This window comes from Colletotrichum costaricense (assembly GCF_030867565.1).
Source record: "Colletotrichum costaricense strain IMI 309622 chromosome Unknown Scaffold_12.1, whole genome shotgun sequence".
Taxonomy (NCBI): Eukaryota; Fungi; Ascomycota; class Sordariomycetes; order Glomerellales; family Glomerellaceae; genus Colletotrichum; species Colletotrichum costaricense.
The window spans coordinates 46,467-58,817 of NW_026848241.1; the positions used below are offsets into that span (position 1 = coordinate 46,467).

At 52.8% G+C, this 12,351-nt stretch overlaps 3 protein-coding genes across 3 annotated transcripts; 1 reads left to right on the forward strand and 2 right to left on the reverse strand.

Annotated features, from left to right (window-relative positions):
- Positions 1-1,130: 1,130 nt before the first annotated feature.
- Positions 1,131-2,904, forward strand: CCOS01_10977 (uncharacterized protein; the record flags this gene model as incomplete). Its single annotated transcript, XM_060459130.1, has 5 exons — positions 1,131-1,173; positions 1,326-1,493; positions 1,588-2,331; positions 2,404-2,703; positions 2,762-2,904. The coding sequence occupies 5 exons, from the start codon at positions 1,131-1,133 to the stop codon at positions 2,902-2,904; spliced, it is 1,398 nt and encodes a 465-aa protein (XP_060309862.1).
- Positions 2,905-3,142: 238 nt separating this feature from the next.
- Positions 3,143-5,077, reverse strand: CCOS01_10978 (cystathionine gamma-synthase; the record flags this gene model as incomplete). Its single annotated transcript, XM_060459131.1, has 3 exons — positions 3,143-4,781; positions 4,856-4,950; positions 5,030-5,077. 3 exons carry the CDS (start codon positions 5,075-5,077, stop codon positions 3,143-3,145), a joined length of 1,782 nt encoding a protein of 593 aa, XP_060309863.1.
- A 1,090-nt stretch (positions 5,078-6,167) lies between these two features.
- CCOS01_10979 (uncharacterized protein) lies at positions 6,168-8,453 on the reverse strand (the record flags this gene model as incomplete). Its single annotated transcript, XM_060459132.1, has 2 exons — positions 6,168-6,238; positions 6,593-8,453. The coding sequence occupies 2 exons, from the start codon at positions 8,451-8,453 to the stop codon at positions 6,168-6,170; spliced, it is 1,932 nt and encodes a 643-aa protein (XP_060309864.1).
- Between the last annotated feature and the right edge of the window lie 3,898 nt (positions 8,454-12,351).

Below are 12,351 nucleotides of genomic sequence, written 5' to 3' on the forward strand. Positions count from 1 at the left end.
GTAGGCGCCGCGGTAGCTAAAGTACTGTGTACCTATCTCTTCTATCTACCTACCCATTCAATATCTGATCTTGGAGAATGGTCATCATCACACTGATACCTACTGCCCATACGAATGCCTTTGCCTCAGGTACTTCATGGAACCACATGGTTGACGCTAGATAAAGACCGACAATAGATGTCTGATCGAAAACCTACGCAAGTCGACAGGTAGGCAGTTGGCAGTGCAGGTGCACGCCAGGACATTTGATGAGCGAGCGAGGTAATTGTCCGTCATTGCACGGATACAGTAATACTCTATATTAGTACGACTATCTCATTACTCGGAAAAGACTGACAATGACTCTTGCGTGGTCCCACCTGGCATGGCAACGTGCCGACTCCGAAGTTGGTGACTGGGTTGAAGGTAATGAGCATTGATCGAGAGGAGCTACTTTTCGGCTTGGTGACAGGAGCAGCGGGCCCAATCCCACCCTTTTCTGAAGACAACATTGAGTGAAGTATCTTCAATGACTGAGTCCGTGTACGGAAAGTCTGCTCAGGTGTAGTCGAACGACTGCCGTAAGGCATATTATGGCACCTACGATTGCCCTACCTAAAGTACCAAGTGTTCCCAGTTCCCTGCCTTACCGTATTGTACCTAAGGTACTTGGTGTCATGCGAAGCAAGGTATGTATGCATATATCCGAACCTCGAGGAGAGTTAGTGACGGGCTGACGGCTACGGATGGGGATGTGGATGGGATGGGATGGCGTCCGGTGTGCCCGCCCATCCATCCATGCCTTGTTCTACCCCCCGCCTTTGCCTCCCTGTCCTGGCCCGTTGTTCGACAGCATGGTCCAGCCCAGCCTAGCCCTCAGCACGTCGTCGAGGCCGGTGACAGGAAACCAATCGAGTTACGTACTTTTGCCTGTCTGCGATTGAAATTTTATATAGTGCAAGTACGCTGCTGACCCTTTACCTACCCTCCCGTCACAAGCCCCCCAACCCTCTTTCTTGATCGTTCGTCTATGAATCCAGGGCTATCCTATCCACCCCTCGCAGAGAAAGCCATGTCTTTACGCCCTGCCAAGACACCAGTCCGAGTATCGAGTATTGTTGCACTGCAGATCCAACCAATTTGAATACACCATGAAGTTTGCACACGACTTCAAGGAAACGCTTAGGCGCCAAGGTTAGTGTACCACATGTCATTATTTTTACGGATATTTCCCTCTCATATCCTTCCTGTTCGTCTCATCTTAGACACTCTGTGAGACTGAATGCGATTTTTCTCTCAAACAACTAAAAAATGACGATACATTGTCTGACGCTGCTCAATTTCAGACTTTCCACCCCACTGGATTGATCAGGCCATCCCTTATGGCCAGCTAAAGAAGGTTCTCAAACGCGTCGCCAGGGAACTCAACGATCTGGGGCTTGATCCCGAGACTCTACGCCAACTTCTCGACCCGGCTAATGATTCGCCACTGGCCGCCAAATACCGCCTCAATGGTAAACTCTCTCTGCCCTCTCCCATGTAACGGTGTTCGCATTACCGCCACCCCGTACGCCCCTACCACAAGCATAAGGGCTAATTCGCACACAGCTGCCGGGAACTCAAAGTTACTGAGACCAAAGCTGACTGTTTTGGTGCACATGCGCGACGGTAATGCCGTTGATGCATCACTAACGCCTGCATCCCGTTCCCTCATTGAACGCATCGCCGCCTTGCAGTCCCACGATCCAGCTCAACCGATCCCGGCTGCAGCTCCCGAAGACAACGTACCAACCAAGTCGCCAGCCTCGTCTGCTGAGTCTCTTGCTAATGCTGAGACTGAGTTGTCAGACACCCAGAGATGTCTACAGGTCGAAGGCCAGTCATCGCCAACAGAGCACTATGAGCGTATCGAAGTTCCACTTGTCTTTGATAGTGAGTTCTTTGACATTCTGCAGAGCGATGTCAACAACCTGGATGCACTTCAGGCAAAGGAAGAAAAGGCCATGGTGACGGAGATCGTTGCCTTGAGACAGGAGATTTCACATCTGACGAAACCCAGTCGCCTCTCCAAGAGCGACCTTGCGAGGTGGCGAGCCATTTTCGAGCTGTACCTCGACGCCCAGGTCTTCTTCTCAACCAACGAGCAAGACCACGGGTCCAGAACCAGTCAGACGGCTGCGAAGCAGCTCCAGTGGTTCCAAGAGGAAATCACAAAGAGGAATCTCGTCAAATCCTTCAAGATTGCCGAGAGTCGCGAAGCCCTGGTTCGCTTCTTAAGTCTTAACGCCGTTCTCCTCAAAAACTTGCAGTTCCAGGAAATCAACCAGGTTGCCATCTACAAAATTCTTAAGAGTGAGCCTCGCCCCTTATCAATATCGTTTTCAATCTAGTTTGATTTGTGCAAGAGAAGCTGATTCACGGCAGAATTCGACAAACGTACCTGCCTAGGTGTTTCGAAATCCTTTCCAATTCAAGTCCACTCCGACAAGCTGCTGGCCGACTCCGTGGCGAAAGACATTTGCGCCCAAATGTCCACCGATTTAGTGTCAGTCGTACCGCAGATTAGTGATTATTTGTGTCCAATCTGCTTCGCTATTGCCTATAGGCCTGTCCGGCTAGCCTGCCAACATATATTTTGCATCCGGTGCATTGTCAAGATCCAAAGGCGGAACGAGAAGCACTGCCCTTTGTGTAGAGCAGACACCGTCATGAGGGCGTCCGCGGGTGAGTAGACCTAGTTTGCTGATGCAGAGTGCACACTGACTCACACTAATGATTGCAGATAATCTGGATATCCAACTAGAGAGATACATGCGCAAGTACTTCCCCAAGGAGGCCAAGGAGAAGCAGCGAGCCAACGAGATTGAACGAGGCATTGAGGACTATGGTCCTGAGTACGTGCACTCTGAATGCTCTGTTATGTAGATACTGTCGTGTTTTATTTTCTTCTTCTTTGCTTTCCTATAGATTTCTTAGAGATACCCTTGCCGGTTGTAGGTTGAGCTTTCGGTTGCAACGAGACTTGAATGTGGGAGATTCTTGTGGTCGTTGCTGGCGAGCACCTCTTCGTTACTCTCCAGATTCTTGTCACCTTTTGGCTTCCGCGTGCCTCCGCATCCAGCTACCCATTAATGCTCCAGTCCTACTAAGTTTACTGTGCAACTCAATCATCTTGTGACTTTTCGACTGCTCGAAGAGCACTGGTGAAAATCTTTTGCAGCTCATCCGTCTCCTCCAGGCCGACACTGACGCGGATGAGGTCCGGATCAACACCCAGACCAGCGGCCCAGTCGAGCTCTTGGTAATGGGCCAGCAGTACATAAGGCGATGTCAGAGTAAAGTTCGTACCCAGACTTGGGCCCTTAGCCGTCTCAATGGCGTCGAAGAAGGCAATGGCGTGGGCCGTCTTGTGAAACGTGACCGACAGAAGCCCGCCATAACCCCCACCAGGCAATTTGCAGAGATCGTAGTTGGTTCTCGTCGGATTTACTCTCGGGTAGTAAACACATTTTACCAGCGGATGGGCCGAGAGGATGTCGCAAATTGTCTCGGAACTCTCGTTGATGCGCTCAATACGCGATGCAAAGTCGCGGCTGTTACGCTCCATGAAAACGACGTCCTCTGGCCAGTACGTATCTTCCAGATCCTCGATCCAAGCACCCTTCAGGGCCTGATAGTACTTGCCGCTTGGATTAAGGATGGCACTGCCGCCCATGACGTTGCAGTCGCCCGAGAATATCTTGGTCAGACTGCTTACGACTATGTCTGCGTATTGTAGCACGTCAATGTTGATGAAGCTACCGATGGTCTCGTCCACAACGACGCCGAAATCGTACTTGTCTGCGAGGGTACGGATCCGCGCCAAGTTGGGGCAAGTTAGGAGAGGATTGCCGGGAAATTCACAAAAGAGCGCCAGGAAGCGCTCGCCACTCTCTAGGCGCTTTTCGAGATCGTCAAGATCATCCTCTGAAGCGCGCCCATAGAAGAGACAGCCGGGACCAAACTTCTGTAGGATCTTGAGCGTATCGACGTAGGGGAAGCCGAAATTGACAGATTGGAGGTCGCCCCTAGCGCGCAGCATGGCCCGGTGGGCGTTGTAGATGGCATTCATGCCACATGGAAACAAGTATACGTCGCTTTCTTGCAGGTCCTTTTGGTTTCTCGCGTTTTCTCCCATGGGAGGCAGTGAGCTGATGCTGGCCTCCATGTCGGCAGCCATGGCGCCCGCAATTCTACGCTTAATGGCCGACCTGGCGCGCTCGACGAGGGACAGGTCGAGGTTACGGCCAAAGCGTTCCTCGAGAAAGCGTAGGCTTTCTTGCGTTTCAAACGCACTCTGGGGGTTCACCTTGGCTGCTGGGTGGTGAGCCGTCTTGGTGTCGTCGATGGAAGATGGGCGATGGTATCTCTTCGGACCTCTGTGGGCTTTTCCCACTGGGGAGTTGGGCCTTGCCACGGGAACGAAGAGGCCCTCCTTCAATAGACCATGGCAGAACTCCGCTCTTCGGCTTGAGATTCCGTCTCCTGTATGCTGCCAGTACTGCTTGGCAAAGGGGAATACCTCGGGGGCATACACCACGGCAGAGACAGTGGGTGACAGGGAGCGCAGGAGCGGTGAGATATCCTTGGTCATGTCGAGCCCGAAATCAATGACGGTGGCACCGGCAGAAATCGAGGCATCTGCATGTTTCTTTACAAAGGCCAGGCACCTTCTCGCAATACGAGGGGTGGGAAACAACATGGCTTTCTGACCCGAAGGGCCATGTTGGGCAATCAGATCTTCAGCCAAGGCTACAATGCACCTATGAATGAAGAATCTTGACAGAAAAATAGTCTCAGCCGGGAACAAAGAGTTGACAAGGAAGAAGAGGCTTACCTGGGGTAACCGGTGGTCATCTTATCGACGACCCATGATTCTCCCTCTTCGTAGCCGACATTTGCCTTCCACGTAGGAAGCTGAACGCTCACTGCCTACGCGGGCTGTTAGCAACGACGTCACACATGGCTCTGAACAAGGAAAGGGAACCACATGGAAGTGGCTTCGGCGTACATGAGCAGTGTCTGGCGGGATGGACTGTCCCAATTCCAGAGCGGGCATTGTGACAATCTTGACTTGTGCTTTTTATCTACGTGAACTGTACAATGTGTTAGACCTCATTTAAAAGCGTGTGTGTTATGACCAGTGATCGGCTTGCTCTGTATTTCACCGAGGTGATGTGGTGTGGGCTTTTATGCGTCGTTGATCTGTATGAGAATGAGATGAGTCAAGTAGGCTGGAGTTTGAATTGGACAAGATGTGGGTCAAGGCCGGTGCAGAGGTGGCTAAAGTAGGTAAGGTATCACGCAAGAGCCCTCCACTCGTACAGTTTTCTTTCTTTCTTTCTTTCTTTCTCCCTCTCTCTCTCCTTCTCTCTCCCGCACTCACTAGTATTGTTTATCTCTGACTCTCCCTCTTTCCATGTGTGGGATCGCACTGGGATTTCAAGTAGTGTAGAATGGTGGCCCTGCCCAGTAGTTGTCGATGAAAATATGCTGTCAATTGCGAATCTCATCAGATTCACCTCCAGTGTCCATGTCCCCGGTTTGCCGGCACTTGACTCGATGTGGGTGATTAGAAGTCAGTATCCGTAGAAATCTGCCAAATCCCCAAAGGATAACTTTTAGTGGAGCGACGTGGGATTGAGAGTCTGTGACTGGTAATTGTTGGTCTATGCCGTGGCATGCGGGGCGCCGAGGATCGGAGTGATGCCCCGCGAGGGGCATTTTATTCGTCTCTACCTGCTGTCTCTCTACCTTACGCAATACGGATACCTACATATAGTACCTTTCTAACATACCTAGGACCTCAGACCCAAAGCCCAAATATTTGAACTTCTTGAAAGTAAGGTAAGTGAATTTGGGCATCTACGACGTGATATCTACCAAGCGAAAGGTATCATAGCAGACCCAAAAACAGAATTGGTTTCCCTCGAGCCCTCACCTCAAGCCTCAAGCCCCAAGCCCCAAACAGACAGCACTAAGATATCGGATGATACTATTGGTGACGGTGATAACCAAACAGTCCATAGCTTTGGTCCAGCCTGTCATCTAACCAGACTATCCATTAATCGAGAGCTGAGGAACACTAGTCGACACCGGTCTAGCATTTCCACAAACTTGGCCCAAGACACGAAAACACCTACACGCATTCAAGAACTTGGTAGACCTCCGTGGAAGCCCATGTCAGCGAGATCAGCCTTGTGAAGAGCTTTTCTAGTATCTATCTCAGCGTTGAGCAGTCCCCAAGCAAGCAAAAGTATCTCAACATGACTCCCATGTGTCACAATCATTTCCGTATTGCCCCGGCTTCAGCCTCATCTGGTCGTCATCATCCTTTGTAAATAGAACAACTGCCATGCCATGCATCCGTATCCGTGCCTAAATCGTAAAAGCCAGCCTTTAAATAAGAAAAATATGTTGCAATAACATCGGCACTCGTTCTGTGCGGCCGAGTAATCTGTTGATAATTTTGAGTCGCTCGACATTGGAGGTCTTGCCAGCCCCGATAGCTGTATCAAAACGTTCCGGTGGAAGACAATCCACTGCATTTCTCCATCTTGTTAATGATACTGACGCCTGCTGGTCTTGCTGCCGATACAGCTGATACTATCACTTGGTGCTACGCTGATGGCGTCATCTTCCCAGGCACTACGACCACTGTCAATGCGGCTCTTTGGCGGAGGAGGGCCGCGTGCCGACACATAGGTCGGTGCTCGCGTGGCAGGGGGGTAGGCGAAGACGGGTTGAGTGTTTCGAACCGCCGTTGGAGCTCTACTTGGAGCTCTGGTTGGAGCTCTGCTCGGTGCTCTGCTGGGTGCCTTGCTAGGGACAACAGTAGCCGGCGCCGCCTGAGTGGGTGCCATGCTCGGGGCTCGGCTGGGTGCCACAGTAGGAGCTCTGCTACGCACAACAGTCGGTGGCCTGCTAGGCGCCCTGCTCGGCGCCTTGGTGGGTGCGCGGCTCGGGACGAGGCTGGGGGCCATAGTCGGCGCGCGACTGGGTGCACGGCTAGGTGCTTGACTCCGCCCGCCCAATATCGTCTCAACAGTGGGCGGGGGCGGACGGATGGTGGATTGAGACCTCCCGCTTCGGGCTGAGACGTAGGTTCCAGCATCGTCAACGATGGTGCGGGGCACGGCCGACCTGCTGGCCATGCTGTGTCTTGAGCCTGCGTTACTTTGGTGCTCGTAATCAGTGAGCATAAGGGGGGCGGTTCGGGGAACAGCGGCTTGGCTGCGAGAACGAACACTGCTGCCTCTTTCGAGCTGATAGCGAGACGAGTGCCGGCTGCGGGTGTCGTCGTACAGGTCATCTGCGGCACGGCTTCGAGCGCCGACCTGGCTGTACTTGGCCATGTACTGGGGAGGTGCTCGGTTGTCCGATAGTGCCGGGTAAGCCTCTGGGTACCGGATCTTCTCGACGGTCCTCTCGACTTCGACATAACGTCCGGCCTGCGGATCGGTATATTGATCGGGGAAGGTGGAACGGCGTTGAAACGGAGGGGCGGCTCCGGAGCCATCAAACTCCTGGCGCGGAGCTCGTGCACGTTCCTTGCGCATCATTCCGTAGGTGACGGCAGCGCCGGCGGCGGCACCAACAGCTGCACCTAAAAGACTTCCGACAAGGGTGTTTGTAGCGATGCCACCGCTCGATGGAGAGGGCTGAGATGGGATTTCGTCTCTTTTGGTTGGCGATTCGATGACCGAGGTGGTGACGCTTCGACGAAGCATTGTGTAAGGAGGTTCGTTACCGGGAAATGACCCAGAGCGAGCGGCCATGGCGAAGACTGATGAAAAGGTCCCGGCAGTAGCGGAACCGGAAACAGAAGGCGGCGGGGGGGGCTCGGATGCTGCAACGTCGTAATTCCAATCCAGAATACGGCCAGCCTCCTCCGTGGTAGACTGTGTCTTTCGAACAGTAGAGCCAGCGTAGGAGGGAGGATAGTTGGGAGGGGGTTGATATACAACTTCCATGGTGTTACCGTCCAAGTCGGTCACAGTAGCCCGGTGGATATCGCCACTTTGAGTGATTAAAGCGGGACGAGTGAAGTGATCAGCCGGGACGCTGGACAGCAGGTTCGGATTGGCCCGGACGGCAAAGGCGTGGAAGTCGGTGACAGCGGTGGGGGAGGGAGCAGAAAAGACGGCGCGAGAGAGCTTCAGGGGCTCGCTGGAATTGCGGGCCTCGCGGATCTGGAAAATGGGGGTGAGCGGGGACAGTATACCGTATGTGACGGTGCTGGGAAGTCTGCCAGGACCTGAAGTGGTGATGGCCGTCTTGGAGTCGGTGTCGGCGCCTTCGTTGGCGCTGGCGTTGGCGTCCGGGGGAGCGGTCTGGGAATCCGTAGATATATAGTGGATGCCCAGAGATTGAAAAATGGCGGAGTAGAAGGACGTTGAGGAGGGAAGATGGGAGACGTCAAAGTAGGGAGTCATTTGGGGCGGTTGGTAGTAAAGGGCCGGTCCTGATGACTAGATAGGGCGGCTGTTTGAGGTGAGAGTGAAGCGAAGCGAAGAGCTAGGTAACAGGTCGAGAATAGTTTCGTGTAAGTGCCGTTGCGCTTCCGCGGACGCGAGGGGGGGGGGGGGGCAGAGGCGCAGACAGGCGACTCAAGCTAAGTAGGCTTGGTGGCAGCCTCGTTGATTTGTGCGTTCCTCGAGGTGGTTGCAAAGAAAATTCCGAGTGAAACTATCCAGGGCAACCTATTGATGATGATGTGTAGGTTTATGGTGGTGCACTGGTGATGGTGGTAGTGCTAGTGGGTGATTTGGTAAGGTATTGACAGGCAGGCAGCGTAGCACCGAGACAGAGACCAGAATGCTAATGACAACAAGAAAGGGGAATCAACCTCAAGCATGCCAGGTCCCGACTCCTGCGTGAAAGGAAATGCTTAAAAGAGATACTTCTTAGTCTGGGGGGGGGGGGGGGGAAGAGGGCACGCGCAACCGACATAAACCAAGCTGTGAGAGGGTCAAGACTCAAGCAAGTCTGCCCGCACATATGTGTCTTATGTACCTACTCCCGTCGGTACCTACCTACCTAGATACCTTGCAACGTCTCTGGCAACCCACCCACCTGCAACTATGTACAAGACCTACTTTACCTGGGAGGTGAATATTGGCAGCCATACGGAAGCCAGTACTTTGTCTTCAGGGTACGGCGTGCCTAGGTAGGGTATCATCAGCGGCACATCCATCACTCCAGTAGCACGGGGCCGCCATAAACTGACAGCTTGTCCCTGCTGCTGAGCCCAACCTACCTTACCTTGAGGCAGCTTAACGGAAACCCCACTCACAAGTCGGTAAGGAGTCGCACTTTTCGTCCAGTGCCTTCTGGCCAAATCCAATATGCAGCCAGCCCGTTCCGGTTGAGCCCAGTGCAGCTGCGATGGTGTGTGGTGAACTGCAGCTAGTGGCCGGTGATGCAGGTGGCATGTCCACATTGCGCCGGGACATCCAGCCGGAGACCTCAGACGGGCCACGGAAGCATAGGGCGGACCACTTGATCTTTTTCGGCGCCTATGAAAGATGAGGCTATCCTAACGCCGCGCCAGCCAGTTTAGCATAGCCTGTACAGAGTACAGGTGTACGGATGCCAACTACGTGTAATTTGCCCCATCCTACAGATACTAGCATTCATTCCCTCAGTCTGAAGGGCGACTGACTGGTGTCATTGGGACCGTGGTCAGGCCTAGCCGCCCAACGATGTACATACAACCGGCCACAGGCAAGCGCCGCTTGGTATCGGGAGCTGGAGCTGGGGCTGGGGCTAGAGCCGGGCTACGTGTACGAATACCTGGCAGAACCGAGGAACGAGAAGTCAAGTGGTGCTTCAGGTGGGTAGATCATCCTGCAAGCAGCAACGGCTGCCGCATCTCACGATCTGGATCGTGTCGGGAGCATGGTCGTCAATGTGTGGTCTGTATGATGTTGATACGGGTCCTAGTCTCAGTCTCAGTCTTAGTCCGGAGTATTCTTGCGGATAGTGGCACTGGAGCGTTTGATCGTTTCGTCGTGTCCGGCTACTATTCGTCTCTTCAAGCCCCGCCTTGGCCTTTGTTGCTGCAGACTCATTTGTCGTGCCCTGAGTTAAACCAGGATGAGAGTAGCCACCCTCTCGGGACCGCTAGAGAGATGGATCAAGATTGCAGGTATCCGTAGAATCCTTGGTCCAGACGAAAGCTGGAGGCGGTGGGAGCACTTGTGGGAGAGGAAAAACATGAAGAGAGAAGGGAGAAAAGGAAGCCTCCTCGAATGCTATTAGCGACCCATGCTACAAAGGGTTCCATTTGGTATTGGAAATATCCAAGACTGTCTTTCGGGTACTTAATAAGTGAGCTAAACCGGCCGAGAAATGCCGCACTGCAGATTATCCAACCCTGGGGAACGAAAGGCGGTCGTCAGAAATCACTTGGTATAAAAGTCGCGTCTATAACTACTGTCATTGGACGGACTGGACGCACGAGTGCGCGGGAGTCCCGTCGGAAGCGTTTGCGGCTTCCAAGTGGTCCGCTGGAAGCAGCACCTCAGTACATAAGGTTCCTTAGGTAGGTAGGTACCTTGGTCCTTGGGTATGAAAAAGCCGCTCGTTGCGCGCGGTCCAAATGAGAAGCAGCTGCCATACTCTGGAAGACGAAGTGAGCGTGGTAAAGTACCTCAGGTATCCATCCACACATCAAAGTGCAAACTAAGGCACATTAAGGTATCTCTTGTATGATAAATTAATAGAAGTTACCTCATTATCCGCTCCACGTTTCCTGTCTCCCACCTCACTGTCCCAAGTTGCTTGACCTGGATTTCCTCGATACCAAATGTCTCTTGACCTAAGGTATTGCCTCACCTAGCAGGCACGGTACCTACCATCTCTTGGGAAAGTCTCTGTGCTCTGCAAATGTACTTTCCAATTTCGCATCTGTCTGTAACTCACCGCATCCACCCCCCCCTTCCACCACGTCGCAGCTTGCCAGGCTTTTTCGCGGCTTTGCCTTCCTTGACCGACTTGCCCTGACGTGCTGTATTCTCTATGAGTCTCCATCTTTCGTATGGATATCAAATCCTACAATGAGGTGGTGGTTTGCGCCGTTCCATCTCCGAATACAGATATCCTCTCCACTTTGCCTGGGCACCATAGCTGCCAGCATGGTGCACCCAGCCTCGCACTTTCTAGCTCGCGTGCTTCCAGATCCATCAACTTGTCACGAGATTGTGAGCTGGCCATGCCGCCCATTGTCGGATTTCAGCATGTTCAAGTCTCAACCCCTATACCAGAAGGGCACTAATGCAACTATGCGTCCACCTTGCCTGCTGCCCAACCTCCCACCAGCTTGAGTCCCCGGGTCCCCGACATGTTTTGTGAGCTCAGTACGGAGGATTCAGGACAAATGCGCATATCCATCCGTATGGACGCATACATATCTCCTCCCAGCCAGTCGGGCACATCGGTCCGCGCCGCCCTGTTCCACGCGCCCCCAACCTACCCCCTGCTTTTGTCAACTTTGCCCGTCGATTCTATCACATTCGAACCGTCAAGTGGTAATGCGGTGTACACACCAGCCCAGTCTGACTCCCTCACATGCACACGCGGGGCAGTTCCATGCATGGTAAGGCGAACGAGCCTCACTATTGTCGCGTCCCTCTTCGTCCCTGAGCAGACTGAGGTGACCAACAAACACTTCATTTTGCCTTCCATGCCGTAGTCCACTCAGGCATCAATGACAAGCCAAATCACAAACTCAACCGTTGCCCGACACTGTTTTTTCCCATCTTTCGTTCAACCGCACCTATCTATGCTCATCAGTCCAGCACCTTCTTGGCAATCCATGAGTCTATGCGGCAGTCTTTCGTCTTTCCTTTTCGTCTAGGATGCCTTCAACACCTAATTAAGGAAGTTAGACAGAAACACGCGGCTTCGTACCGCAGTACATTCACAGGCACACACGCATTTGGATCAGATTCATAGTAAACGGCATCTTGATTTCTTAACCCAACAAACACGGTAGATACATTGTCTTTCTGACTGGCCTCCACGTATGAGGCCTTGCAACACCTATCCGCGTAGCCGCTAGTATCCAGCTATACACCATTAGTCCTTGAAACGTCGTCCTTGTTTTCCTTTTCCTTTTCCTTAATTTTTTTTGGTATGCTCCCCAGCGACACCGCTGAGCGTTTGGTCGCAATGTACCCTTTTTCATGTGCAAATCAAAGGGTGGCCCATTTTGTCACGGCACTTGCCGAGAGCACGAAGATACTACTCTAACAATAGCCAAGGCCGCCACCCCTATAGATCCTGAGTAAGGGGCAAACAAAAAGAAACGACAACTTAGGTTGAAGTTGA